Source organism: Rhipicephalus microplus, unplaced genomic scaffold (genome assembly GCF_043290135.1).
Source record: "Rhipicephalus microplus isolate Deutch F79 unplaced genomic scaffold, USDA_Rmic scaffold_80, whole genome shotgun sequence".
NCBI classification, from domain to species: domain Eukaryota; kingdom Metazoa; phylum Arthropoda; class Arachnida; order Ixodida; family Ixodidae; genus Rhipicephalus; species Rhipicephalus microplus.
In genome coordinates this window covers 351,861-377,279 of record NW_027464652.1, presented here as the reverse complement: position 1 = coordinate 377,279, position 25,419 = coordinate 351,861, and the positions used below count along the sequence as shown (strand labels likewise).

At 43.9% G+C, this 25,419-nt stretch overlaps 1 protein-coding gene across 3 annotated transcripts; it reads left to right on the top strand.

The window, feature by feature from the left end:
* The first annotated feature begins 12,137 nt into the window (after positions 1–12,137).
* LOC142790189 (uncharacterized) lies at positions 12,138–23,456 on the top strand. 3 transcript variants are annotated; one of them, XM_075885189.1, is made up of 5 exons: positions 12,138–12,459; positions 17,435–17,489; positions 19,641–19,729; positions 22,884–23,043; positions 23,141–23,456. In XM_075885189.1, the coding sequence occupies exons 1-5, from the start codon at positions 12,313–12,315 to the stop codon at positions 23,401–23,403; spliced, it is 714 nt and encodes a 237-aa protein (XP_075741304.1). In that variant the 5' UTR covers positions 12,138–12,312; the 3' UTR covers positions 23,404–23,456. The 3 variants fall into 3 exon arrangements, with proteins under 3 accessions (XP_075741304.1, XP_075741306.1, XP_075741305.1); XM_075885191.1 differs by having other exon boundaries at positions 17,427–17,489; XM_075885190.1 differs by lacking the exon at positions 22,884–23,043.
* The last annotated feature ends 1,963 nt before the right edge of the window (positions 23,457–25,419 follow it).

The window sequence follows — 25,419 nt, the reverse complement described above, 5'->3', positions numbered from 1 at the left end:
AGATTAAAGCACCACAATCAAAATCTGGAAGTCAATGCTTTAGGAATAATACAAAGTACTGAAGAAGCATGCAAGGAGCATTCCTGTGAAGGAAAATATAAATAAAGACTGAAAGCTCTGTGGCCCTGAACAAGACAACACCACAATCAATCGAAGAGCCGTTCGGACACACCAGCAGTTCTGGCCAACACTAAAAAGTCACAAAAACATACCTTTAATGCCTTTTTTACAAGAGAACTTCAAAAGAAATGTGCATACACCAATGCCAGAAGTATCGATGGAAGCTATTACTCATATTCAGCTCTTCATTGAAACACTGACAGAAGATACTTGTACCTGGATGCTTAATTACTTTGGTACAACTCAAGAGCGTCGACGCAAAGTGGCAAAAAAATTATGATGGAAGACTACAATGTGATCAAATGCACACGTCAACCACCAACCAAGGTCCTATGCTAGAGTGAATATCGCAAAAGTCTTGAATGCCTAATGTCACTGGCTCATACTCAGCGTTTTCAATCAAAATCTTGACCTCCCACACAGCATATTATTTCAACAACCTGCCACCTCTCACCATGTCATGAAACAAGCTCGAGTATACACAAACCCTCCTCACCGTTAGGTAGTTAGATAGCTCCACTAGGGCTTCACTCTTGGAACACATAGACCAGGGCCGTAACTAGACGGGTAGTGAGGAGGTTCTGAGCCCCTCAAGTATTTTCATGCTCTGACTTTTCGTCAACAATAGCTTAATCTGGGCAAGTTGGTTCATCGTGGTTGTGTTCTAGTAACAGTGAGAAAAGTTGAGGAAGAGACAAAAAGGACAGGAAAGAGCGCTGACTGCCAACTAAATTTTATTGAAGGTACTACGCCCACTTTTTACAGAGTACAAGAACAGTGCTCATGCACAACGACACATGTGAGACCATGATAATATAATCTTAACTGAGAAAAGAATACTCTCTCTCCGAATGGATGAGTGAAGGTATACTGATGCACTGATCCATGGCCTTCCTGACAAGAAAATGCTTTCACAGTCTCTCTTTCATTTCTTGTTCTTGCTTTTTTCAAAAACAGTGTTTTATGAAACATAGAACTGCACTTACATTCTTTACAGTGTATGGCCATGCGACTACCATAGCCATTCTTAACATTTTAAGCATGCTGTCTTGCTCAAACATTGGGGCATTGCCCAGTTTGTCTTATGTTTACGTTTCCACATGTCAATAGTATCTCATACACAACATTATATTGGAATTCAGTATACCTATTCTCGTGACGAATGGCTATTCCTGTTGCTTTTTAGTACACACACTTTTGAAAACTTGCAAGGGATGGCAAACAACAAGATAAAATCATATCGGCTCGCTATTTTCTTTATATTGTGAAACACCTTATGTACGTACGGTATAGCATGCAAAGATCTTTGGTCATTCTGTTTTTATTTTGGTCCTGTTTTGTTTAACTTGACTTTCTGCAGGAGGGTTTAGCACACGGGTGTGATGGTGCTGTTGGGATATCCAGCATCTTTTAGTCTTTTAATCTGGTTTTTAAGGCTTACCTCATCCTTGTGCTCACATGACTTTTGAAGGGTGGCCTCAATGCACGTGGTGGCAATTCCTCTGTGTAAATTGCGTAAATGTGTAATTATGTCTTATGATGTACTAAAAAAGATGTCCCAAGATTCAGAATAAGTGACAGTAGTCAAAGTTTTTGTCACTGCCTTTATACAAACACCAGTTTATTTGTTGCCTCCTGCAGTATTTTAGGGCCTCTTATATAAATAGGATGTTTTCTCACTTTTATTACATTTTTGTATTGATGATGCCATATGCTCAGGAGGTAGAATGTCGTTATGTTCTTTTTGATAACTTCTAGCTTCTGAGCAAAGATAATGTTTCAGAAAAATGAAAAAAGGCTAGCATAATATTAAGACATGGGAAGAAAGCAGAGTTTATCAAAAATGAATGCATTAGTTGGGAATGAGAAAAAAAGATGGATGACAGGTCAGTATGTCAATTAATTTATATTAGGACACATGAAATGTAGCAGAGGGTGGCAGGTGATTAGTTCCAATGAGATCGAGAAATTATCAGCCATAATATGAAATTGGCTCATACAGGACAGGGAACATTGATTGGGCTTCCACCCTGCAGTGGACATAATATAGGCTTAACGCTAACAATGAGCAAAGCCTGTGAAATTAATGCTCCATGAAATGAGCAGTACTGCACAGATTGCTGTGCTAGCCTTCCCATTTTGCATGTTTTTACCAGCTTATCCTGCTCGCTGTTCAGACACAAAGCTTCACCAGAAAAACAATGTTAAACTTGGTGAGGATAATGCCAGTGAATCCAGTGTTTTATCTACACCTTTCCTTGCTTAAGTCCTCCTCCAAACTATACGATTTTTCTTGGAAATGTTCTGCTTACAGCACACCAACCGATCAAGTGAAACAACTTTATTGGGGTCCTGCAGGACGCGCCCTAGTATGCAATCACCATTTCACTTCACGTTACAACATACTGGTGGTAAAAATATTCTCTGGCAGAGTACAGAAGTGCATGCACTGAGCTAGCTTGTGCAGCGCGGTCTATTCCAGAAAGCTGAACCTATGTTTGGTACAGAATTTTGTAACCACACGATGCTTGCACAGATTAAATGTGGCCACACATAGCAACTTTTTAGCTTTTTTATGAAATGATCTTGCAGTATCTGAAAACATTTGTTTTTTTGTTTACTTCATAGTTCCCAGTGAAATATGTCTCTTGTTCCTCTCATTGAATAATGGCATTTGGTGTGACTAATGTGTTCCTAATGCCTCACTATGAGATCAGAAAAACGATTCTCCTTGAAGTTGATTCACAAGCATTTCCTAAGATATTGAATGACACTGCTTGCACATGTACAAACATTTGCTAGTTTTATTGAGGGTTGATGATAAAGGGAATCAGTTGGTGCATCCAAGCCGGACAGAGATTGACTGGCCCTGAAAAGGGCCGTTTAGTTATATATCTTGCAGCTTGTTCCAGGTAGACAGGGCTTCATTCTGTAGAAATGGTAACTCATCACACTGGTTCCCCAGCATGAAGAACATAACTTGATGCTAACACTGACTCAGATGTTCTGAAATGTCATAGAGGGTACATGAAGGCTGGGTACATGAAGGTTGCAGTTATACTAACTGTACAGTCAGCATGCTTGTGTGATATGTGCATAGCTGCATCAAAGCCACGTGTGAGAATTGCGTGAACAGCTGAAAATCTCAATGGCAGCATGGCTTGAGAAGTCTGTCATCCCTTTTTTGCCAGTTTCCAATATCATCCTTCCCTTTTCATGCATCTTCTTTCAATATATCTGGGATTTTAATTCCCAAAACCACGATATATTAATGAGAAGCAAATTTTGACCATCTGGTGTTCTTTAACATCTTCACTTGTTTGCAGCGCAACACCAGAAACACAGGACAAGAAAGGAGCAAAAGAGAATGAAAAGACGGCACCGACTCTGAAAAGACGGTACTGACATCATGACACGCACATGTCGTGATGTAAGCTGCCCAAAGAGTGGCCTCCCGTGAGAATAGTGAAGAATTGGGAATAGGATCTACCAGTAAGGGCTTTGTGTGCAATTCACAAACAGTGAAAAAGATCCACCAGGCGTGAACCACAGGTACATGGTGCACTCTGGTTGAGAGAGAGCAGAGTAAAACAGATGTGCCAGACAGGAGATTATAAATGGTTTTGTCTGGAGCTGGTGCCAGACCGAGCTCTGAATAAGCGTAAGGGAGTATTGAGCGCCAGGCCAATCTGATCCCATTCCTGTGATGGGGTGCAATGTGATGACAGGTGCGAATACCATTTTCTTTTTTTTCCATGGGTTTAGGGAAATAATTTTTCAGGGATCAGATGAAAATGCCTCCGACATACATATTAACATGCTTATTCTTGGGCGTAGTCATGCCTAGCCACCAGATTGGGAGAAAAAGGAATGTTTCCCGAAATGTGCGATAAAGTGTTTGGTGCTACGCCTTGACGGAAGTATTGATAGGTGCTTTGGAAATCGATACGCCATTTCTGTAATCGTTAAATATGCAACTGCATGTGCCACTGCTAGGGATAGCGTGACACACCCAGCCATTTCGGGGTAAGCCGTTTTAATCTACATGAAGATGTTAATGAGCCCATTCTTTATCACAGCAGTAGCTGTGGCCATTCCTTCAACTAAGCCTACTGCAGCGCCAACTAAACGTCTGCATGAATTTAGCGCTAGTACCGTACATAATAATCAGCACGTGCCTTGGGTTCACTTCGACGGTGTTGTGAATTCATCTTGCGTGACAATGGTTTAAGTTGCATGCGTGCCTTAATCATTATTGCAATAGGAGACCATGATTTATCGTCACGCATGGTGTTGATTAGCTCGGTCCTCAGTGTTCGAAGCAGGTTCCGCCTTGTGAGTGCATGAGAGAGGCACAAGAGTTGATTTCTGCTCTGTGTTTCTATAATTCCCTAGCCTGTATTATACAGGAAGCGGATAGTGCTGGTGTGCGTCAGCTGCCTCGGTGCGCTCTCAACCGCCTGCCTGGTAAGACTGATAGCTCATTCTATCAGCGCCTTGTCGTACTCCCTCCTCACACTGCGACATGTCCTCCACTTGGAGGACATGATGACGGAACAAGATGATACGAAGCCCAAAACCGCAATGTTTGCAAGCCACAACCCGAGCAAACAATTCAACGGTGAGGCCAGAAAATCTACCTGACTAGGCCTGGAGCAACAAGCCAGAGAGCATATTCTTGGCTGGATAGATGGATGGATGTGGCCGTACCCTTTAGATCGGGCGGCGGCTAACGTCACCTAGCCGTAATGCTTAGTGAACTAACCACTAGATTTTTTTTCCCCTTTAAATAGTAAAGTTGGACGGGTACATTGAAGTGAAGGGTTTAATTTTCAATCGTGCCTTGACTTTAGCCACCAATCAGATAACCTCCTTCTAGTTAAGTCTACCCGCTTAAAGACTATTTTGCCCTCCCTGTCCCTAAACACCAGTGCTTTGAAAAACTCTGCGCCATCATCTTGAACTATAAGAGGGCACGGCGGCATCGCCTCGAGCATGTCTGACTGCGCATGGCTGATCGTGCAGGTTCTTCTTGTCTGCTCAACGCAAGGGCCAGCTCTGCTGGCTGATCCTGGACAACCGCCTTGGAACAATGACTCGCCTAACACGTGGAGCACTTCGGTGCCACCGGCTCATCAAAATATCAGCCCGATCACCGCCCTGACGCCCCATTGGCTGCCCAGCCCGGTGACGTCGCCGCTTCCTGCTATAAAGCCAGTGAACATCGTTTACTGCATCAGAGGGCACGGCGGCATCGCCTCGAGCATGTCTGACTGCGCATGGCTGATCGTGCAGGTTCTTCTTGTCTGCTCAACGCAAGGGCCAGCTCTGCTGGCTGATCCTGGACAACCGCCTTGGAACAATGACTCGCCTAACACGTGGAGCACTTCGGTGCCACCGGCTCATCAAAATATCAGCCCGATCACCGCCCTGACGCCCCATTGGCTGCCCAGCCCGGTGACGTCGCCGCTTCCTGCTATAAAGCCAGTGAACATCGTTTACTGCATCAGAGGGCACGGCGGCATCGCCTCGAGCATGTCTGACTGCGCATGGCTGATCGTGCAGGTTAGTTTTTATGATACTTCCTTAGGAAAATGTACTAGTTACCATGGATTAGTAGTGCTGCCGTGCCCTCGGCGTTGTTTCTGTATAGTTGCTGATTGTTGGTCTGTGCTACTTCTCGTATTGTGCGGGGACGTAGAGACGAATCCCGGTCCCCAGACCCGGTCCGCTGTTGACCTCAATGAGCATAAAGATGTGTTAAGTGCTATTCTTGAGGAACTGAAAGAGATAAAGACTGCCGCGAGCAAGCGCGATGAAACTCTGACCCGTATTAGTTCAAACCTTGATGAAGTTCTGGAGCTGTCAAAAGCAAATCAAGAAAAAATTCATACCCTTCTGCACACCGTTGAACAACTAGAAAAAACTGTCGCAATTCAAGGCAAGAGGCTTAATGACTATGAAGATAGGTCACGACGGAATAACTTAGTAGTATTAGCATACCAGAAGGCCCAAAAGAAACCAGAGAAGTCCTTGAAGACTTAGTTGTCCGACGGGTTTGCAATGATGAACTAAAAGTCGCTGTAACCTCTCTCGAACGCATTCACCGAATTGGTAAACCGCGAAATGATAAACCCCGGCCAATCATACTCAGGTTGTACAATTACAACGAAAAAATAGCCATACTAAATAACTGTTTCAAACTAAAAGGCAGCAAAGTTTCCGTGTCACATGACTACTCCCAGGCAACGCAGCACATAAGGAAAAAACTTTGGCAATCCGTACGTTCTGATAACAAGACCGACAATAAGATAAAACTGGTTCATGATAAACTACATATTAACAACGACATTTATGCGTGGGACGAAGCAAAAGATTGCCGGGTGCTCGTGCGCAAAGGTAAAAAACGAGAACTGAGCACTAAACCGAAAAACACGAAAAAGGCGAACGAATGACTTCCGGATTCTACAAAGCAACAACCGAAAACATTGAGGCTCATTTCCCTTAATATGCGAAGCTTATGCAATAAACAAGGCGAACTGGAACACATGTTGTTAACATATGACCCGCACATAGCTGTCATCTCCGAAACTTGGCTTTGCCCAGATTTGCCTGATAATTACGTGATTCCGTCTTCATATACGTGCTATCGCAAAGATAGACTTACACGAGGAGGTGGTGTGGCAATTCTTGTGAAGGCGGGCCTTTCATCTGTTTCACTGCCTGCTGTTAACCCTGACCACGAAAGTGTCTTTTGTAAAATAAATATTTCAGGAAACCATATTGTTATTGCGGGAATTTATAGGCCGCCGGGAGCTCCCTGTGAATTTTTACTTGAACTGTATGATCATTTGGCCGTGTATAAGGATCAGGACATTATTGCTGCGGGAGATTTCAACTTACCGCACATAGATTGGTGCTCGATGTCATCAGGGGGCACTGATACAAAGAACTCTGAAGTCCTTCTAGATACTTTATTAGCTTACAACCTTACACAGACAGTACTATATCCAACACGGGTGACTAGCACTGCTTCCTCCATTCTAGATTTAATTTTGTGTTCAGCCAGCTTTACTGATCATACCACAGAAATTCACGAGGGAGTCTCGGACCACAAGCTCGTATATTTTTCCTGCAAGCTTCCAAACCGAATCAAGTTAAACAACGCTAAATTTGTAAAAGTAAAAGACTACAACGCAGCAGATAACCCAAACATTGCCCACCATTTAGAAGAAGCATTACTGACATTTCACGATGACGATGTTAACGTCTTATGGGCAAAGTTTAAGTCATGCTGCAATTATTGCATCAATAAGTTTATTCCAGATAAAATGAAAAAAATCAACAAAGCCAATCCTTGGATAACCAGAGAAATTATACATTTAAAACGTAAACTAAAACGGTACCGAAAAAGGAAGAACAAGGATGCCGCCCTCCTTTTTAAGCTAAGTTCTAAGTTGAAATCTAAACTACGAGAAGCTAAAGAGCACTTCTATTCAACTACCCTTGGGCGCTTTGCTACTGAATCCCCTCACAAATTCTGGCAATTTTTATCAAACAAGGACTCAAGAAGCGTAGATCAAATAGCTGTTGGTGCTCGCATTGTTACAGATAAAAAAGAAATTGCTGATACGTTCAATTCCTATTTCCAGAGCGTATTCTCAAGGCCAGCCACGCTGGGTAATACGCCTTACGTCAACGATAGCAACCAATATATCCATATTACTGTCGAAGGTGTTACTGAGCTGCTCTTACGATTAGATCCTAAAAAATCCGCAGGACCTGATAACATTCCCACCGCATTTCTCAAAAGATATGCAGAGCTCCTAGCTAGATTCTTGGTACAGTTGTATTCTAAGTCTCTTGAAACTTCTTGCCTCCCACTTGAATGGTTGTTTGCCCGAGTGAAACCAATTTTTAAAAAAAGGCTCTGTCACCGATTATTGTAATTACCGACCCATATCTCTCACTTGCACAGTTTGTAAAGTTCTCGAACACGTAATTGCTAAACACCTAAATGATTTTCTTGACAACAATAATCTTCTTACTAACGTACAGCACGGTTTTCGAAGAGGTTTTTCAACTGCAACTCAATTAGTAGTTACCGTTCATGAGATGGCACAGGTACTTGACGAGGGCGGACAGATTTACGCAGTTCTAATAGACTTCTCAAAAGCGTTCGATAGAGTTCCACACTCGAAACTAATAACAAAAATGAAAAACTTAGGCATTCCATCACAAGTCGTCAATTGGGTCATTTCATACCTAACTGGCCGCAAACAGTATGTTGAAATTGACGGTGCCTGTTCTCGTTTTCTTGATGTTTTTTCTGGCGTCCCACAGGGTTCGGTCTTGGCACCGGTTCTATTTAACATTTATATTAATGATCTTGGCCAAATTGTGAAGCCCCCTCTACGCCTTAAGCTGTTTGCAGACGATTTCATCATCTTTAGCCACATAGTGTCTGTCACTGACCAGCACGTTCTTAACCGTGCTTTGCATGCAATAACGGAATGGTGCAATAAATGGGATATGATTATAAATCTCGACAAGACAGTTTACATGTGCATCTCCAATAAGAATAAATCTCACTTCATGTATAGTCTTGGCAATTATCAGATTAAACAAGTGGAGGAACATAAGTACCTGGGGTTAACCTTGACGTCCAGACTTAACTGGTCAACACATATAAATAACATATGTTCCTCCGCGAGAAAAAAGTTAGGATTTCTGAAGCATAAATTAGGTGATGCCCCCTCATCGCTTAGACTCATTGCATACAAATCCATTGTAAGACCCACCCTAGAATACGGAAGCATTGTATGGGATCCCCATACTATCACTAATAAAGAAAAGCTTGAAAAAATTCAGAGATTGGCAGCTCGCTTTATTTATAAACGTTTTAGACGTCGCGACTCCCCTTCAGCTATGTTGGAGCTCGCACACCTAGAGCCATTGGCCAACCGACGTAAAAGTGCCCGCCTAAACTTTCTACACCAGCTATATTTTAATAAATTGGGAATCCAGTCGCAAGATTACATAGCTAATAACCCTAGTCGAGCGTCTCGTCACAAACATAGCCGAAGTATTACACCGTTCTTTGCCCGTACAGACCAATACAAATATTCATTTTTTCCCAGAACTGTTTCCGATTGGAATGTTTTGCCAGAGTGTTCACCCTTGCTGTCATCCAATGTATAATGACTGTATACTTACCTGTTGATTATGTACCCTCACATTCATGTGTCGATCTTGCATCCATACGCATGTCTGCTGGATATGTACATCCCTCTCCTGCTTGGACCTTTCAAGGTTCGCAGTATTGTCCAAATAAATAAATAAATAAATAAAAATAAATAAGGTGAAGCCCTTTACAGAGCATTGTCAAGTGTTCGGCAGTTTTTTCTTTCTCTTCGCACGCACTGCATATTGTGTCTACCTCTTCATATTTGGCCCGATATGTCTTGGTTCGCAATACTCCCGTCCTGGCCTCAAACAGTAGAGAACTACCCTTAGTATTATCATAGATTTTTTCTTTGGCAATTTCCTGCTTAAAAGTTCGATAGATCTCTAGTGCGGACTTCTTAATCATGCCAATTCTCCACATGTCAGTCTCCGTTTCCTGCAGTTCCTTTTTAACCGATAGTTCTTTCTGGTTTGGCCACCTGCTGTTTTCTAAGTATTTACCAGTCAATTTCCTGGTTCGCTTCCTCCATTGTGTATTGACATTCTTCATGTACAAGTAGCTGAAAACCTTCATAGCCCAACGCTCCTCCCCCATTTCTCTCAATCGCTTCTCAAATTTTATCTTGCTGCTGGCTTCCATGCGCTCAAATGATGTCCATCTCATATCACCTTGTACTCCCTAATTTGGTGTATTCCCGTGAGCTGCTAAAGCTAGCCTACATATTTCACGTTGCCTAATTTCTAATCTTGCTTGAACTTCTGACCTCGTGCACAAGACCGCGTTGCCGAACGTCAGCCCAGGAACCATGACCCCTTTCCATATTCCTCTCACAACATTATACCTATTGTAATTCCACAGTGCCCTATTTTTCATCACTGCTGCATTCCTGTTATCTTTAGTCGTCATGCATATTTCGTGTTCCCTCAGATACTCGGTCCCATTGCTTATCCATACGCCCAGTTATTTGTGTTTATCTGTTATCTCTAGCGTGACTTCCTGTATTCTAAGCTCACTACCTTTGTTATCATTAAAAATCATGACTACTGATTTTTCCTAACTGAATCTAAAATCTAACCTATCTTTCTCATTACCGCAGATGTCCATCAACCTCTGCAAATCTTCCTTGTTGTCGGCCATTAGCACTATATAATCTGCGTAGATTAAAGCTGATAGTGCCTGATCAATGAGTTTTCCTTGTTTGACTAAAAAGAGGTTGAAGCCAAGTCCCCTTGCCTCTAATTTGGCCTCTAATCCTTGTAGGTACATCATGAATAAGAAGGGTGACAGTGGGCACGCCTGCCTAAGTCCACGTTTCACCACTGTGGGCTTGGATACCTGTTTTTCCCACTTTTTAACTACCTTGTTAGTTTTATAGATTTCCTTTAAACGATTAGTGACTCCATCTTTTACACCCAGTCTGTCTAGTATTCCCCACAAGTCCTCTTGAACCACGCTATTGTACGCTCCCTTGAATTTCTGCAGGCCGGTAGGAAGCTTCACAGTGCAGCGCCTGATCTTGTGAAACGGCGCAGCCATGCAGGCAGGGCATTCAATTCCCTCCCTATTTTTTGTATACTACTGTCCTTGTGTACATCGTAGAACACATAACAGTAATGATAGCAAACAGATCATTGATTCGGGTAGGCTTGGTGTTTTTATTTAAAATGGAACAACGAGGAAGCTGCTGAAGCTCGTGCCTGTATACAGCTGCTTTATATGGAGATGAAACTTTAACGAAAAAAAAAAGTAATGATAAACAGTAGGCTCATAACAAACAACATTTCTCTGAGGGTGCATGGAATATATGTCCCATGCAAGGCTATGCATTGCAGTCCTTACTGCATTAATTATGTACACGTACTGCAGGGCATGCAAGTGTATGCAGACACACGCTGACGAAATGACATTTTTTGCTACATACAAACGTGCACCGCACCAAATAAGACGCGCGTGTTTGTATAGTCAGGGAACACTCGTGAATATTGATGAAATCACACAGCTCGCTTACAGTATAAAACAAACACAATTGCGAACAATAAAATTCGACGCTGTTTAAAGAGGCGGACCCAGATTACGAGGAGAATTATCAGTATGGCATACACACCACGTGTCAAGCTTTTGCAACATCTAAAGAGACTAAATATGGAAAGTTGCCTTTGTAAGTTAACATGACAGTACCAAATGGAGAAGCCACACGAGATAACAATTCATCGTGGGCTAAAGAATGTGTTTTAATTATTATACACAGCTTTGCAAGATAATATCGACGAGTTTTACTCGTCTAGGTGTGGGAGGTGTAGGCCTGATAGAATGCGATGTTGCTTCAGAGCCTTTCTTTCGTAATATTGCAATTTTATTCAACTCTTTCAAACGCGGCACCGTAAATTTCTACTGGGTGCTCGAACACGGCAAGCAGGTCGCGGGGCAAAATCTTTGCAACATTTTATTACCGAAACAGCGATACTAGCAATGCTTGAGCTGCACTTGCTGTTTTCTAAATTGTAACCTCCTCAATCTCATCACTGTGATCAGGAAACAGAGAGGAAAAGTACAGCAGTAGTACGTAGAGAAATATTCAATTTCAAGCCCTTTAGCAATATCACCTAAACAAATTGCCAGTTCACTGTTGAATTCTCGATGGAAACAAACAGCTGATCAGGGACGCAAGCTTGGCCTGGCACTGGCTTGGCCGTTCATACAGAGCCAAAAGCCGCTGCAGGAAACTGGATTGCGGATCGTATTGAGACAAAATATTTCATACATTTTTGTTTTCTTTGTTTCATTTCTCTAATTGCTCTTGTGATGGCGTGAACCGCGCTTCGTGATCTCATGTACCGGCGCACTGTTTTTAAGTTTAGTATGGCGCACGATAATACATGATTACGTGCTTTAATTTAAAAAGGTTCGCGAGTATGGCAGCAACACTGCAATGTCGGGAAGAGGATAGTAGTAGAACCAGTAGCAGCTGCATGCCCGGGTGGAGCGACTGATGCCCAGATGGAGGAATGTCAACCCGATGCCTTTTGTGTTGGCCGTTCTGGCAGTTCCGCCGACTTTATAGGAAGAGACGACCCCGTCGCTTGTCCTCTTCTCTTTTCCTTCGCGCATCAGTGACAACATTGACGGACGACGTGTTCGACTTCACCGTGCACGTGAGTATAGGTTGGTTTTTCATTCGAGTGAATTCTTGTTCAGATTTGCAACTTGTCGACTTCATCCTGATCACCTGTCACCGGCAATAAATCACATACGTGTGATATTTAGGTGAAATAAATGATAATGCACATTTTCTGCTCCATTTGCGTCACTTAGCTACACCAGGACATGAGGTAAAGCCTTTGTCGCCTAGCCACTAGCAAGCAAGATCGATCACTCGCATCCTTCAGTTCGCGAATCAACGCGCCTGCCTTAGAATTAGTAAGCTGCTCGCAAAGAAATCTTACCGAGGCAATTTTGTTTTCTGTGAACAATGCACCGTAGATTTGTCTTGAATAACAAAAAAAAACTTGAAAAATAAATGTCGCGACCTTTTAGAAAACGCCGTGTCTAAGAGCTAGACGCGGCATTTTGTAAAAGGCTAATCAAATTCAGTATGTTTTCATAGTTTCTGCTTGAAATTATTATTGTCTATGAATTTCATGGCCCAATCTTTTGCTTTGGCTGAAAATCTCGGTGGCAAAAACTTTGTTCAGTGTCCCTTTAAGGGCAGGTGTAGATGCCATGATTTCAGTCGCAAATCTTTTTGCTAGTCGGCCGGCTGGTTAACAATAAGGGTACTAACTAGAGTTCCAGATTTCAGCAGCAACACATCGTCATGGCTTCATCAGATGCTGCATTATATACATTCTATCCTCGTTTTTAAATAGGTGTACCGTATAATCCACTGTTACAGGAAACAAGCGAGCTCATGGACAGTTAGCCATGTGGTGCTAACTGGCAGCGAGGCTTGTGAATGGGACGCATGCGCATAGAATCAGGGTGCGCCCAGTTTTGTCTGCCATTTCTTCGCCTGTACGCATGACAGCATTGGAAAGCGCATCCGTATTTTAGCTGCGCAATTTATCTAGCCCAGTGCCTCCTGCTTCAGGGATTTCCTGTGAGCACAAAAAATGCATGATTTTAATCGTTGCTGCAGTGTTTTGCAAGTTGTCACCGTAAAGCACATCATATTTTTCGCATAATGCTCGCTGCAACTAGCAAGTTTCGATGACTCAAAATGCTGTTCAGGTCTGATGTAGCAAACATTTTAAGCTCGTCCTCGTGACCATGAAATATTGGTTTATTAAATAATGGAAGGCAGAGTTGGTATCAGTTGATTTACAGTGTGAAAATGAGAAGTGCGAAGGACCGTGCCTTGCAAGTAAGCCCCGAGAGCATGAGCAGAGAAGTAGCAGATGAGGATGCTCATGCGCTGCATTTCCAAATCTCACCAGCACTAATGCTTGTCGGACTGCTTGCCACGCACTAGCGTGTTCTTTCTGAAACAGGACTTTGGCCCTGTAAGCAAGTTCTTGAAGGGCATAAGTAAAACGTAGAATGGGCCCCCTAAATGCACCCATCCTTGAACCATTGGGCTTATGAATTAGTGCCCTTTTCAAAATACAACTATTCTCAGCTATAAATTGTGACAGAACAGTGAACGAAGTTTAAAAATAGGAAAAAAGTCTTTAAATGTCCCCTTTATACATAGTGTTCTTGTGATGTCACTTCTGCCATTGTGGCCCTCTCCCGCCATGCCCGGGTAACTCCCTGGGTACCTACGGCAGTTCACGTGCTGCAGTGCGGTTTGTTGGGGGCTCGTCATCTGTTGCTGTGAACGATGTGGAAGCATTGTGGTTTTTTGTTGTCTTACTTTAACGAGCTCATTGGATTAGGAAGGCCTCGCTCGTTCACTCGATACAAGACCAGATAATCAAGATGTGCGACACATATACCAGCCACGGCGTACACCGGCTGCCCGCCACAACCTATGAGGGCCTATTATCTTGCTTTCACTACAAATTGCCTGGCCCAAAAACAAGTGAAAGCTCAAAATCTCTCGAGCCGCAATTTCAAGAGTGGATGTGCGAAGCGCAGCTGCTCCCATCGAAAACTAGTCGTGCAGAGCTAGGCAAGTTTACAAGAGATATAATATTATGAATATATTGTCACGGCCTACGCCACCAAAGTAGCAATGCCCCCCCCCCTTCCCCCCCCCCAAGTGTTTTAAACAGTGCTGATGTTGAGCTTGAGCCTCTTTGATTGCAATTTGTGAAAATAGTCGAGGAAAATATTATACAAGGCAGATAGAGACTTTGCGTGGTGTGTGCCGCGGTAACGCCAGTCATCACTTTATTTTTCGCGTATGCTTTAACACACTTTTCACTTTGTATTTTGCTTTTGTTGTACGCTAATGTACAGTGGAGTCACTGAACATGATAGAGACCGTGTATAGAATTAATTGACTAATTAAAAAAAATCCTGACACCCAACTTGAACCGATCGGCTATGCTTCAAAGTGAACTAATATTGTTTCCCATTCTTTATAGTTTGTTTCAATGCAATACCAAATCTCCGCGATCGCCGTCACGATTTTAAACGCCTTCCTCGCCATCATGATTTTAACTGCGGACAAGTTTGTATGTACAGTATCTTGGTAAGCTATATCTGTTTGCAGGTAAATACTTGGCTATGGCACTTACCCATAATGAAGTTGCACCTGAAGATGCAAATATTGCAAAGTTTCTTCAAGTAGCTTTTGTTAATCTGCACCAGCCAAATACGCTGGTACTTTTAGGAAAATCGGAATGTGTGTTCTCAATTTCAGGTTATAACTTTCAGCGAAGAAACACCCTAAGCTCTGCTCCCTCTGCGTGGACTACTAAATCAACTTGCCTCACTAGCAGCTCATAATTTCTCAAACTTGCATCGTGAGGCAAAACTAAACGGGTGCAAGCATGAGGAGACAACATGGCAGTTGTAGGCGATAGATTCGGTTGGTGCCCGGGCATGTTGGTGGCGCATTTCGGAAGTGATGAAAAGGCGCTGCGAGATGCACGTGCACACTTTGTATAGTTTCTGTATTGGACAGCAAACTTTTTTTCTTATCTGAGCAGTTTTACCAAAGGAAGCTTCATCATATGGCGTGATAAATGAAGCGAATCCACAGGTTGAACCACATCATAGCCTCGCTGTGCTTTTGTACTTTTTTTAGCTCGCGAAATTTATTTGTACATATAAGTGACAACTTGCCAGTAATAAGGCAGCACTTGTTTCTTTACCATATGATCATCTCCGGTGTGCTTCTGCCTCAATATTTCAAATTCTAAGCATTTACACCATTGTATGCTAACTTTTCCTTCAAAGTGAGACAAGCCACATGTGTATCGTAGATCGAGAAGCATGCCAGTTTTACGTACTTGCAAGGTAAACATCAGAAATGCACAGTTGATCAAAAATACTAGTTTAATGGTGCATCTACATAGCAGAGCACCTGTGGCACCTCGGGAACAAGATAATGCCACATATGTTACAAGAGATAATTAAAAAAGACAGGGGACGTTTCGTGAACAAATAGAAACAAAAATAAAATGGCACGTGGCAGCGAGCGAAGGCGACAAGGGGGTGGGGGGAGCCCGTGGGACTTCAGCGGATGAACGTAAGGTGTGTGTTTAATATGTGGAAGAAAAAAAAAATCAAAATTTTGGCGACTGAAATGAGGGTGACTTAGTGAGTGCGCTCATGACGAGAGTAAACACGGTTATTATTTTTTTTTTCAAATCTCTTTTGAAAGCCACAAAAAATTTGTATGTGGTGCAGCCTAACAGAAGGTCCGTGAAGGCAAATTATGAATTCGTCGTTGTACAAGGGCCTATTTTTTTTTCATGCGCACCATCCCCGCCGCGGTGGTCTAGTGGCTAAGGTACTCGGCTGCTGACCCGCAGGGCGCGGGCTCGAATCCCGGCTGCGGCGGCTGCATTTCCGATGGAGGCGGGAATGTTGTAGGCCCGTGTGCTCAGATTTAGGTGCACGTTAAAGAACCCCAGGTGGTCTAAATTTCCGGAGCCCTCCACTACGGCGTCTATCATAATCATATAGTGGTTTTGGGACGTTAAACACCACATATCAATCAATCAATCATGCGCACCATAAATAGTGCTCAAAATTTATTTGCATATGTTGTTTTCATCCTCGCTGTATTCCGTGCTGTTTATGATGTAAAAAAAAAGTAGCACGCTGAAGTGGTGCTGCCTTTGGGCAACAGTTGAAAATGGCGGGGTGCATGAATGCGGAATACTGCCGCTTGCACTCAAATCACTCTTGTGGTCACCTCCCACTGTTTGCAGCATGTGTTGTGTATACACAGCTGCATATTTCCTAGCTAGAAAAATTTGATTTTAGGTGTTTCACGCCATTTTCCATGTAACTAATCCACAATTGCACACACTGATCAGCAGGCTTTCAATTGCGCTGAAGGACACAGGTGCCATAAAATTCATAGTCGATTCTTTCAAGAAACCGTATGTAAAGGCTGAAGCTTCATGTGTACATACACACACACATATTGTTTTTTGTACTTTATGAAAGCTGCGAAGGTCCCATGTGCCTCCAAGCGTAACCTGTCTTATTTATTCTCCATCACCGCAAAAGTTTTGTGAGTTTCAAATAAAAGTGCTTTGCGCATGGCCACTTTTGGGTAATTTTTTGGTGTAGGTGTTATTTGAGCAGCCTACAGTGTTTACCTTATAAGCCTGTATGTATATGTTGCATTATAAGGACGCAGAATGTGTGTAGCTGTACAATATAGATGAAGTGTAAAAATTAAGTGTGTCTATTGTAGTGTTCTTGCAACCAATCTTACCCCCGTATTCTAGAACGTCCCTCCACTCAACGCTTCACCTTCACTTGAGATGGCTGATGGGAGCGCCGTCTTTAAGCAGAGAAAATTGCTGCATGTCAGCAATAATCTGCTGTGATTCTCGAGTAGCGCAGCGTCGCTTTCAAACGAGTAGCGGCACAGTGCTCAACTCTGTCAAGTGAAGGGTGAAAGTCGAGTCGGGGAGCGTTTATGAATATGGGGGTTAGTTTTGTTGTCTTGTTAGCCTGCCGTTAACACTGGATTGATGCTACTTTGCTCTAGCTGTACAGTGCTCTCCAATGCTCAAGGAGGCACCGCACGGGGAAGGCTCGGAGCAAACCATGCGTGAGTTTCCTTTCATTGTTACCCTATGCACGTATTAAGTGATAGACTTTAATGTATGCTATTTGTATTGTGCAAGTTTTTGGGGACATACAACTTCCAACACTTATATGTTCTGATGAAAATCACGCAAGAATGAGAGAAGCTTGTGCAAAAATTATGCAAGAGTGTAAGAAGCTTTTGCAGAAGTCTGTGAAATGAAGTTTTGAAATTTTGTGGCAATGTGTCATTGTACAGTGGTCAACAGTCTTGCTCAGCATGCTTGACTGCAGGGCTCCCGGCTGCACAGGCGCATCTACGGAGTGCCTGATGCATGATGGGCCAAATGTCAGCCTGCACACTGGTGCCTCTTATCCCCGTTTGTCTGTTACATCAGTGTCTCTTGTAAAGGGGATCAACTGTGCTACCTTTTTTTTTCGAATGTAATGAGTTCTTTTTCCAGATTATTGTTGTTTTAAGGTAGAGCCTCACATTTCTATCAAATACTGAAGATTCTATTTTTCCTTCTAGATGCTATGAAGTCACTCCTTGTGTTACAATAGAGTGAACACTGTTATGAGAAAAGCTACTTTATGGAGTTAACTCACTCCATATTGACTTAACACACAGAATTGGTAAAAACTACACTCCATTCCAGCTGCATTAGGAATAATATTCATTTGCATACTTCTGTTTCTTTTGTTTGTTTGTTGGCTGGAGGTTTGGAGTATAGGGTGGCCAGAGGGCACTGTGTAGTCTTTTTTCATCTTCCCAATTTTGTGAACATCAATTGATAGCCGTATGGGAAGCAGCCAGCATGCTGAAACAGCGGTGCAAGCATGCAAGATGTTCACCATTGCATGCAGTCAGTTGCTGTGAGCAACCTACTGCATACAATTAACTGCGAGTGGTGAACTAACGCTGCACTATGTGTGCCTCCTGGAAAGCTGCAATGGTAAAGTGCCACAATCGTATAGTAACATGGATAACATCGCAATTTGTTTGTTGAATAATTTTGCAACAGAATCAATGGAGTTTTGGATAAATTTGTGTATCTGCCTGGTTCATCAAAGCTACAGAGTCAAATGCGGTATATACTCGCGTATTATGTGTACTTTTTTTGTCAATCCGATCATGTGCGAAGCTAGTAGGAATCGCTGGCCTAAAAGCTCAACTGGGAATATATGTTGCAGGCGCTGTCACAGCTGTCTCAAAGCGGATTGTCATTTGTTTGCTAAGCCTGTTCAAATGCCCCCATTTTCTTGAAGTTCTTCCGAACAGTGCTCACAAAAACCAGTTCCCACGACAGGGTTATACCAGAGAACATAAGTACTCTCCAATAATTGTCGGGAACCCAACGTAAAGTAAGATGCAGACAAGGAAGCACGATGCCAACACAGTGCTGTGTGTGTCGCCCTTCATGTGTGTGTGTGTCCATTTCTTGTCCCAGTCTTCTATTGCGTTGTGTTCCCTCCGATATCTAACCAACACACCCAAGCTTCTATGCTAAGTCTTATTCAACGCACTCTTCTGCTGGCTCCCATACTGAATATTGCATGTCGAAGAACTCCACGCTGATGTGCTTAGCGGTAGCACGGTTTCAGTTTTCTTCGGTAAGCTTTATAACAGCAATCTGCCTCATATATAATTATTGTAGCCTATCACAAGGAACGGTAAAAACGCAATGGCCAGATGGCGAAACGGGGAAAAAAAAATGAGTGCGAAAACCTGCCTCATCTTGTTGATGTGACAGGTCCTTGCACGCGTTCAACATCTGTGCTGTGTCTCGGGAATACATTCTTGCCGTGGAAAAGGTGGGAAGATAGGAGGCAAACCTTTAGGCATTTCGGACTACACATAAACAGGTTTCAGTTTTCAAGTTCAATATTCTAGGGAAAGCATAAAAGTTCAATGAAGAAGGGACCTTGCACTCAGTCCATTTTGTGTAAGACTGCACTCGCCTGCTCGACAAGAGATGTGCCTGACCAGAGCATCATGAAGTCAAATATGTCTGTGTGTGTGCTGGCAAGGTGGCTCGGGCTGGTTGGGGAGGGCAAAGTATGCGAGCAAAAAGTTTCTTGTAGTAAAGCAGGCTGGCTAATTATACTGGTGAGCAAATTATGTGAGGATGCAAATTGTGCGAGTAAATATGGTATGTACTCTTGTATGTTTCAGCTCTATTGCTATTGATCCTGCGGATCCAACTTGGCATCCGGCAGCAACAAAGAGAGGTTCTGCAGGAGGTGCGACAGCTGAAGCACAAGGTACGGCTCTTGTCCGTGCCTTGGCACGCCCAGCCAGCACAGCGCCCCTCTGACCTTCCGCGGCTGCCTGCTGGTACAATTGGAGAAGTGGAGGCAGCAGAGGCAGCTGTGCAGAGTAAAGCTGTGGCTGCGGCTTTGGTGTATATTTCTTGATTTTTAATATGCCTATGTAACATGCAGAAATTTAGTACTGCTTTAAGATACTGTGTTTCGGGAAACAAACTAGTCAGGTTATCTCATGAGCCACTGTACTACAGTCGAATATGAATAATTCGTACTCAAAGAGGCCAGAAAATTTGTTCAAATTAAAAGAAGTTCAAAATAATGAAAGTTACCGTAATTACTTGAATCTAACACGCACCTTTTTTCCGGTTAAGAGAGTTCATAAATCGCATGTGCGTTAGAATCGAGTACGAAAAAAAAAATGAATATGGTCATTCTATTGCCATCGCCACTTACAAAATGGCCGCCCCCTACGTGCGTCGGCATGGCGCGTCGGTCATTTATGCCTATGTGTTTCCCATGCGCAGCACTTCATACGTGTGCTGAGGAGTTCGTCGTCATCTTGTAGCACATTAGCATCGACGGCATGGTAGGGCCGACTCCAAAAACTCGACGAGTGCACCACAATGCTGCTTCTAAAAGAAAAGTCGTCGCGTGTGCCGGAACGGACAGAAATCGGGCCGCATCGCGGTCATTCGGAGTTCCCGAAACGTGCGTGCGGGACTGGCGGAAACAAAAGCAGAATATTGTCGACAGCAAAGATTCACGCAAAGGCTTCAGTGGACCACAGCAGGGTCGGTTTCCAGAAATTGAAAAGCTGCTCGGCGAGTATGTGATTAAGCAGTGAGCGGCACAGCGGCCCGTGACGACAGAACTGCTCCAAGTGCAGGCTATGCAGTTAGCCTTAGAAAAAGGGCTAATGCAGAGCCATTTTAAAGCGAGCAGGTGCTGGCTAACGAACTTTATGAAGAGAAAAGGCTTTTCCCTCCGAAGGCGAACGGGCATATGCCGGAAGTTGCCGTAGGAGTACGAAGAAAAGCTTCAGAGTCTTCAGAGGTTCCTCCTAAACTTGCGGCACAACAACGGCTACCTGCTTGGGCAAATCGGGAATGCCGATCACACGCCTCTTTACTTCGACATGCCTGGCACCACAACCGTCTAGGAGAAGGGGGCGAAGCAAGTTTGTGTACTGACATCGGGCCACGGTAAAACTAGAGTGACAGCAATGCTTTGTTGCACGTCAGATAGGCATAAGCTTCCCCCGTACTTCATATTTAAACGGAAGACGCTCTCAAAAAGAGTCGTTTTCGCGAGTGGTGTGATCAAGCGGGCCAACGAGAAAAAAGGGGGTGCGCGTTGCAACCGATGTCTTAGTTTTTTTTTTTTTTGTCGTGGAAACCGGGCGCGCGTTACAATCAAGGGCGCGGTAGAATAGAGTAAATACGGTAAACGAGCGGAGGGTTCACCATGCAGTGATGCATGTGCATGGAGAAGGTTTGTTCACAAATTACAGGACATCCGTGATTAATTAAAGTAGTCAATACATGTCTGTACACGTTGGCCTTGCAACGAGTCAACAAGTTTTGCGTGCAGTTTGCAAAGCTTTTGTACTTCGGCTTCAGTATTCTCCTGGCAAAAGAAGTTGAGCGCGGCAATGTCCAGTGCTGACACTCTTCGAAGACAACTGTGTTTCCACTGTTACCATCTGCGCTGCAGCCGGAGCGTGGCCAGCACACATGATGAGAATGGAGGAGTGTCTCCACCTGGAGAAAAGCAGATCGGCATTCGAGAGAGAAACACTCCGCGGCAGCTTTTTTTTTTCTCTCTCTCTTCATGCGCGGTGTTGAAAGGAGAAGAGTCTCTACATAGCAGGAACGAAAAACAGGGGAGCGTGACACCGGCGCGTTGCAGATCGGCATGAGAGAGCCAACTCTCTGCGACAGCTTTTTTTCCCCTCTTTCTCTTCATGCGAAGTGTTAAGAGGAGAAGGGTCTCTACATGGCAGGGACAGAAACAGCCAAAGCGGGGCACAGGAATGTCGCAGATTGGCATTTGGCAAACATTCCACCGCAGTCTTTTCTTTCCTTTTCTTCATTTTCTTCTTCAAGCACAGCGATGAGGTGTCTGAAGTGCCACCGCAGGATTGGGCGGGGTGCTGAGAGCATTTTCGGAGCGCGGTATAGCTTTGATAGGACCACAGCGTCAGTTCGAATTAAGTGTGTTGGAATTAATGAGATTCGACTGTATTTACTATAGTCTGTGAAGTCCGAGTGAACTGTCCTAAGCTAGCAGACGATGTAGGCGGCATCGTGTGTTTGATGGGCAGTGACTAGCAATAGCCTGCTTAAAACAGACATTCAGTAATTTTGTTCATTTATCACCCTATTTCGTGTCCGCTGCGGCTCTCTCTACTTTGAGCTACAGTTCACCCTGCCTTGTGTTAGCCGATTTCTTACCTTTTTAAAAATCTAACATGCACCCAATTTCGCAGTGTGAAGAAAAATGCACCTTTGTTTATTGTGATGAGATTTCTATAGCGACATGCCTCTTTGTTGGCTATCACAGAAAAAGATAAACAGCAAATGGTGCGACCATCTAGTGCGACCTTTATTTTTCTATCAGTTTCATCTATGACCAAGATTTGGTCGCTCTAAGGTTGCCTCTTAGTACGCCTTGATCATGTTCATTTATCTTGTTGTGCTCTGCTTACAATGCATTGATTAAAAACATGTCCAAGCTTCTTTTTGAATTCCACATATTTTATCGTTTTTCACCTGTAGAAGCTACTCCTGGTCAACATTCAGGCAAAGACATTGTAACCTCGAAGAAACGTGGTACAAAGTAATTATACTATTTCATAGCTAGAATCAATATTTATTAAGGGTTATAACAGTGTTGTATTTGATTTCATAACCGCGAAACTGCATTCAGAGAAGGACTTTGAAAGGTTCTCACACTGAGTGTGAGAGGGCTGATGTGGAAACCATTTTAGGTCAAGTGAGTTGAAGTTAGCGTAAAAAAACAATGAAATGTGATGCCCAAAAATTCAAGTTGTTGTTTTCAGTGTCCTCTTCTTGCAGAATTTTATCATGAAAACATTTCGATGTGCTGTAGCGTTTACCCCATCTATGCTTCTTGCATTTTTTTACAGCGCAAGCACCTCCTGCAGATTGGGGGACGTGGCCTCCGAAAAATTGGTGTGAATGCCATGAAGGCTGTATTGGCACATGACGTGCAAGTGCTGTACAGCCTTCATGGCAGAAAAGGGAAAAGGGCCTTTGTGAACCTGAGGCTCTGTAGATTAGTGACAGGTTAGACTTGTTCATTGTTTTATGTGTGTGTACCCTTGTGTATTCTCTGTACAGCAGTGCTTCATGTGTAATATGGTATTTCTGTTCTTGTATGCAGATGTCATCTGCCAAAAAGCTGGGTGCGACCAGGCGGAGGCCCTCAACTTTATTAAGAGGTGGCTGCCAGGGTCTGGTGATCGCTGTGGGGGCAGGAAGCGGCGCTTCAGAGAAGAATTTGTTGTGGAGCAGCCCGATGATCCCCACTCTCAGAGTGCAGATTATCGGCTGCTCGCGGCAGCTGGCTTCCTGCCCAGCCACAGCAGCCAGGGCCTTGACAGCACCACTGTCACTGTGCCCCCAAAGCAACCTGACCTGCACTAGAGCGGGCCTTTTTTAGTTGTGTATATATATTTTTCAATGTATACATTTTTTGTTGTACCAAATAAAAAAAAAACAAAGAATAAATAGTCTGCAGACTGTCGGTGGTGCACTGTTCGGCTAGCTTATGCTGATTCGGAAGCACCATCACCATGTTTTAGTTACAAAAAAATGCTCTAAACTATGAATACTCTCGATTACCATGTGGGGGACATATGTGGGGATTGCAAGTGGGGGACATACGCTTTCAACATTTACTTCCTAACGACTTTTTTCGATCTGCTGTACCAAATACCAGTACCAAATAAAGCACTCGCTATTGCAAAAGATAAATTGGTAAAAAAATAAACTACACTTCTAGTGTTAGCAAAGGGAATGAGGTATAAAAGATGAAATAGATCGAGTAACTGCTTTCAGTTCTCAGCATTCAATTTTCTGTTGCCCCAAGTATACAGGGCTGCAAAGCTACAAGAGCGGGTCATCGAGGCATATTGTTTAAATATTCCGGTAAGAAAAATTCCCTACTAATAATGGTTACATAATGGCAAGCCAATCAGTAGCCAATATTCGTCGTGCAGGAAACATCGGTGTAATAACGGCATTTGATGGGCTGCAATGTGGCCCTGGATTGGTCCAATGTCGGTCGCACATCCGTAGCCAATATTCGTCGTGCAGCAAACATCGGCGTAAAAATGGCATGTGATTGGCTGAAATATGGCCCAATGTTGGCCGAACATTGGCAGCTTTGTCGGCAATACGATGGGCCTTCGTCGGCCCAATGTTGGTTGCATACTGGCTAAAACATCGGCAAAACGTCGGTCCATCATTGGCTTGAACGTCGGCCCGACATTGGAAGAAGTTGCACTTCCGACGTCGGCCCGACGTCGGTGCCGATGTTAGCCGATGTTGGTCCAAGATCTGCCTGGGTATCTTCAAACTATCAGCGCAAAAAAAAGCCCCGCACCACCACCGGGTGGGCTCGAAACTCCAACCTTTTGGTTAACAGCCGATTGCGCAAGCCAATTGCGCCACGGAGACAGTCCTGCTCCACTCTCACCACCATCAGAACATATCTTCAAAGCTATCAGCCTAAAGAAAAAAAGCACCGCGCCACCACCGGGTGGGCTCGAACTTCCAACCTTTCGGTTAACAGCCAATTGCGCCACGGAGACAGTCCTGCTTCACTCTCACCACCATCAGAACATATCTTCAAAGCTATCAGCACAAAGAAAAAAAAAGCGCCACACCATCATCGGGTGGGCTCGAACCTCCAACCTTTCGGTTAACAGCCGATCGCGCAAGCCAATTGCGCCACGGAGACAGTCCTGCTCCACACTCACCACCGTCAAAACATTTCTTCAGAGCTATCACCCCAAAGAAAAAAAAGCGCCGCACCACCACCGGGTGGGCTCGAAACTCCAACCTTTCGGTTAACAGGCGATCGCGCTAGCCAATTGCGCCATGGAGACAGTCCTGCTCCACTCTCACCACCATCAGAACATATCTTCAAAGCTATTACCACAAAGAAAAAAAAGCGCCGCAACACCACCGGGTTGGCTCGAACCTCCAACCTTTCGGTTAACAGCCGATCGCGCTAGCCAATTGCGCCACGAAGACAGTCCTGCTGCACTCTCACCACCATCAGAACATATCTTCAAAGCTATTACCGCAAAGAAAAAAGCAACACACCACTCCCGGGAGGGCTCGAAATTCCAACCTTTCGGTTAACAGCCGATCGCGCTCCACTCTCACCACCATCAGAACATATCTTCAAACTATCAGCGCAAAAAAAGCGCAGCACCACCACCGGGTGGGCTCGAAATTCCAACCTTTTGGTTAACAGCCGATCGCGCTTGCCCATTGCGCCACGGGGACAGTCTTGCTCCACTCTCACCACCATCAGAACATATCATCAAAGCTATCAGCCCAAAGAAAAAAAAGCGCCGCACCACCACCGGGTGGGCTCGAACCTTCAACCTTTCGGTTAACAGCCGATCGCACTAGCCAATTGCGCCACGG

Coding starts and splice junctions, on each gene's coding strand:
- LOC142790189 (XM_075885189.1), top strand. CDS start 12,313: ATGTCAACCCGATGCCTTTTGTGTTGGCCGTTCTGGCAGTTCCGCCGA. Junction 17,490..19,640: donor AGGCTCGGAGCAAACCATGC/GTGAGTTTCCTT, acceptor TGTATGTTTCAG/CTCTATTGCTATTGATCCTG. Junction 23,044..23,140: donor GCTCTGTAGATTAGTGACAG/GTTAGACTTGTT, acceptor TCTTGTATGCAG/ATGTCATCTGCCAAAAAGCT.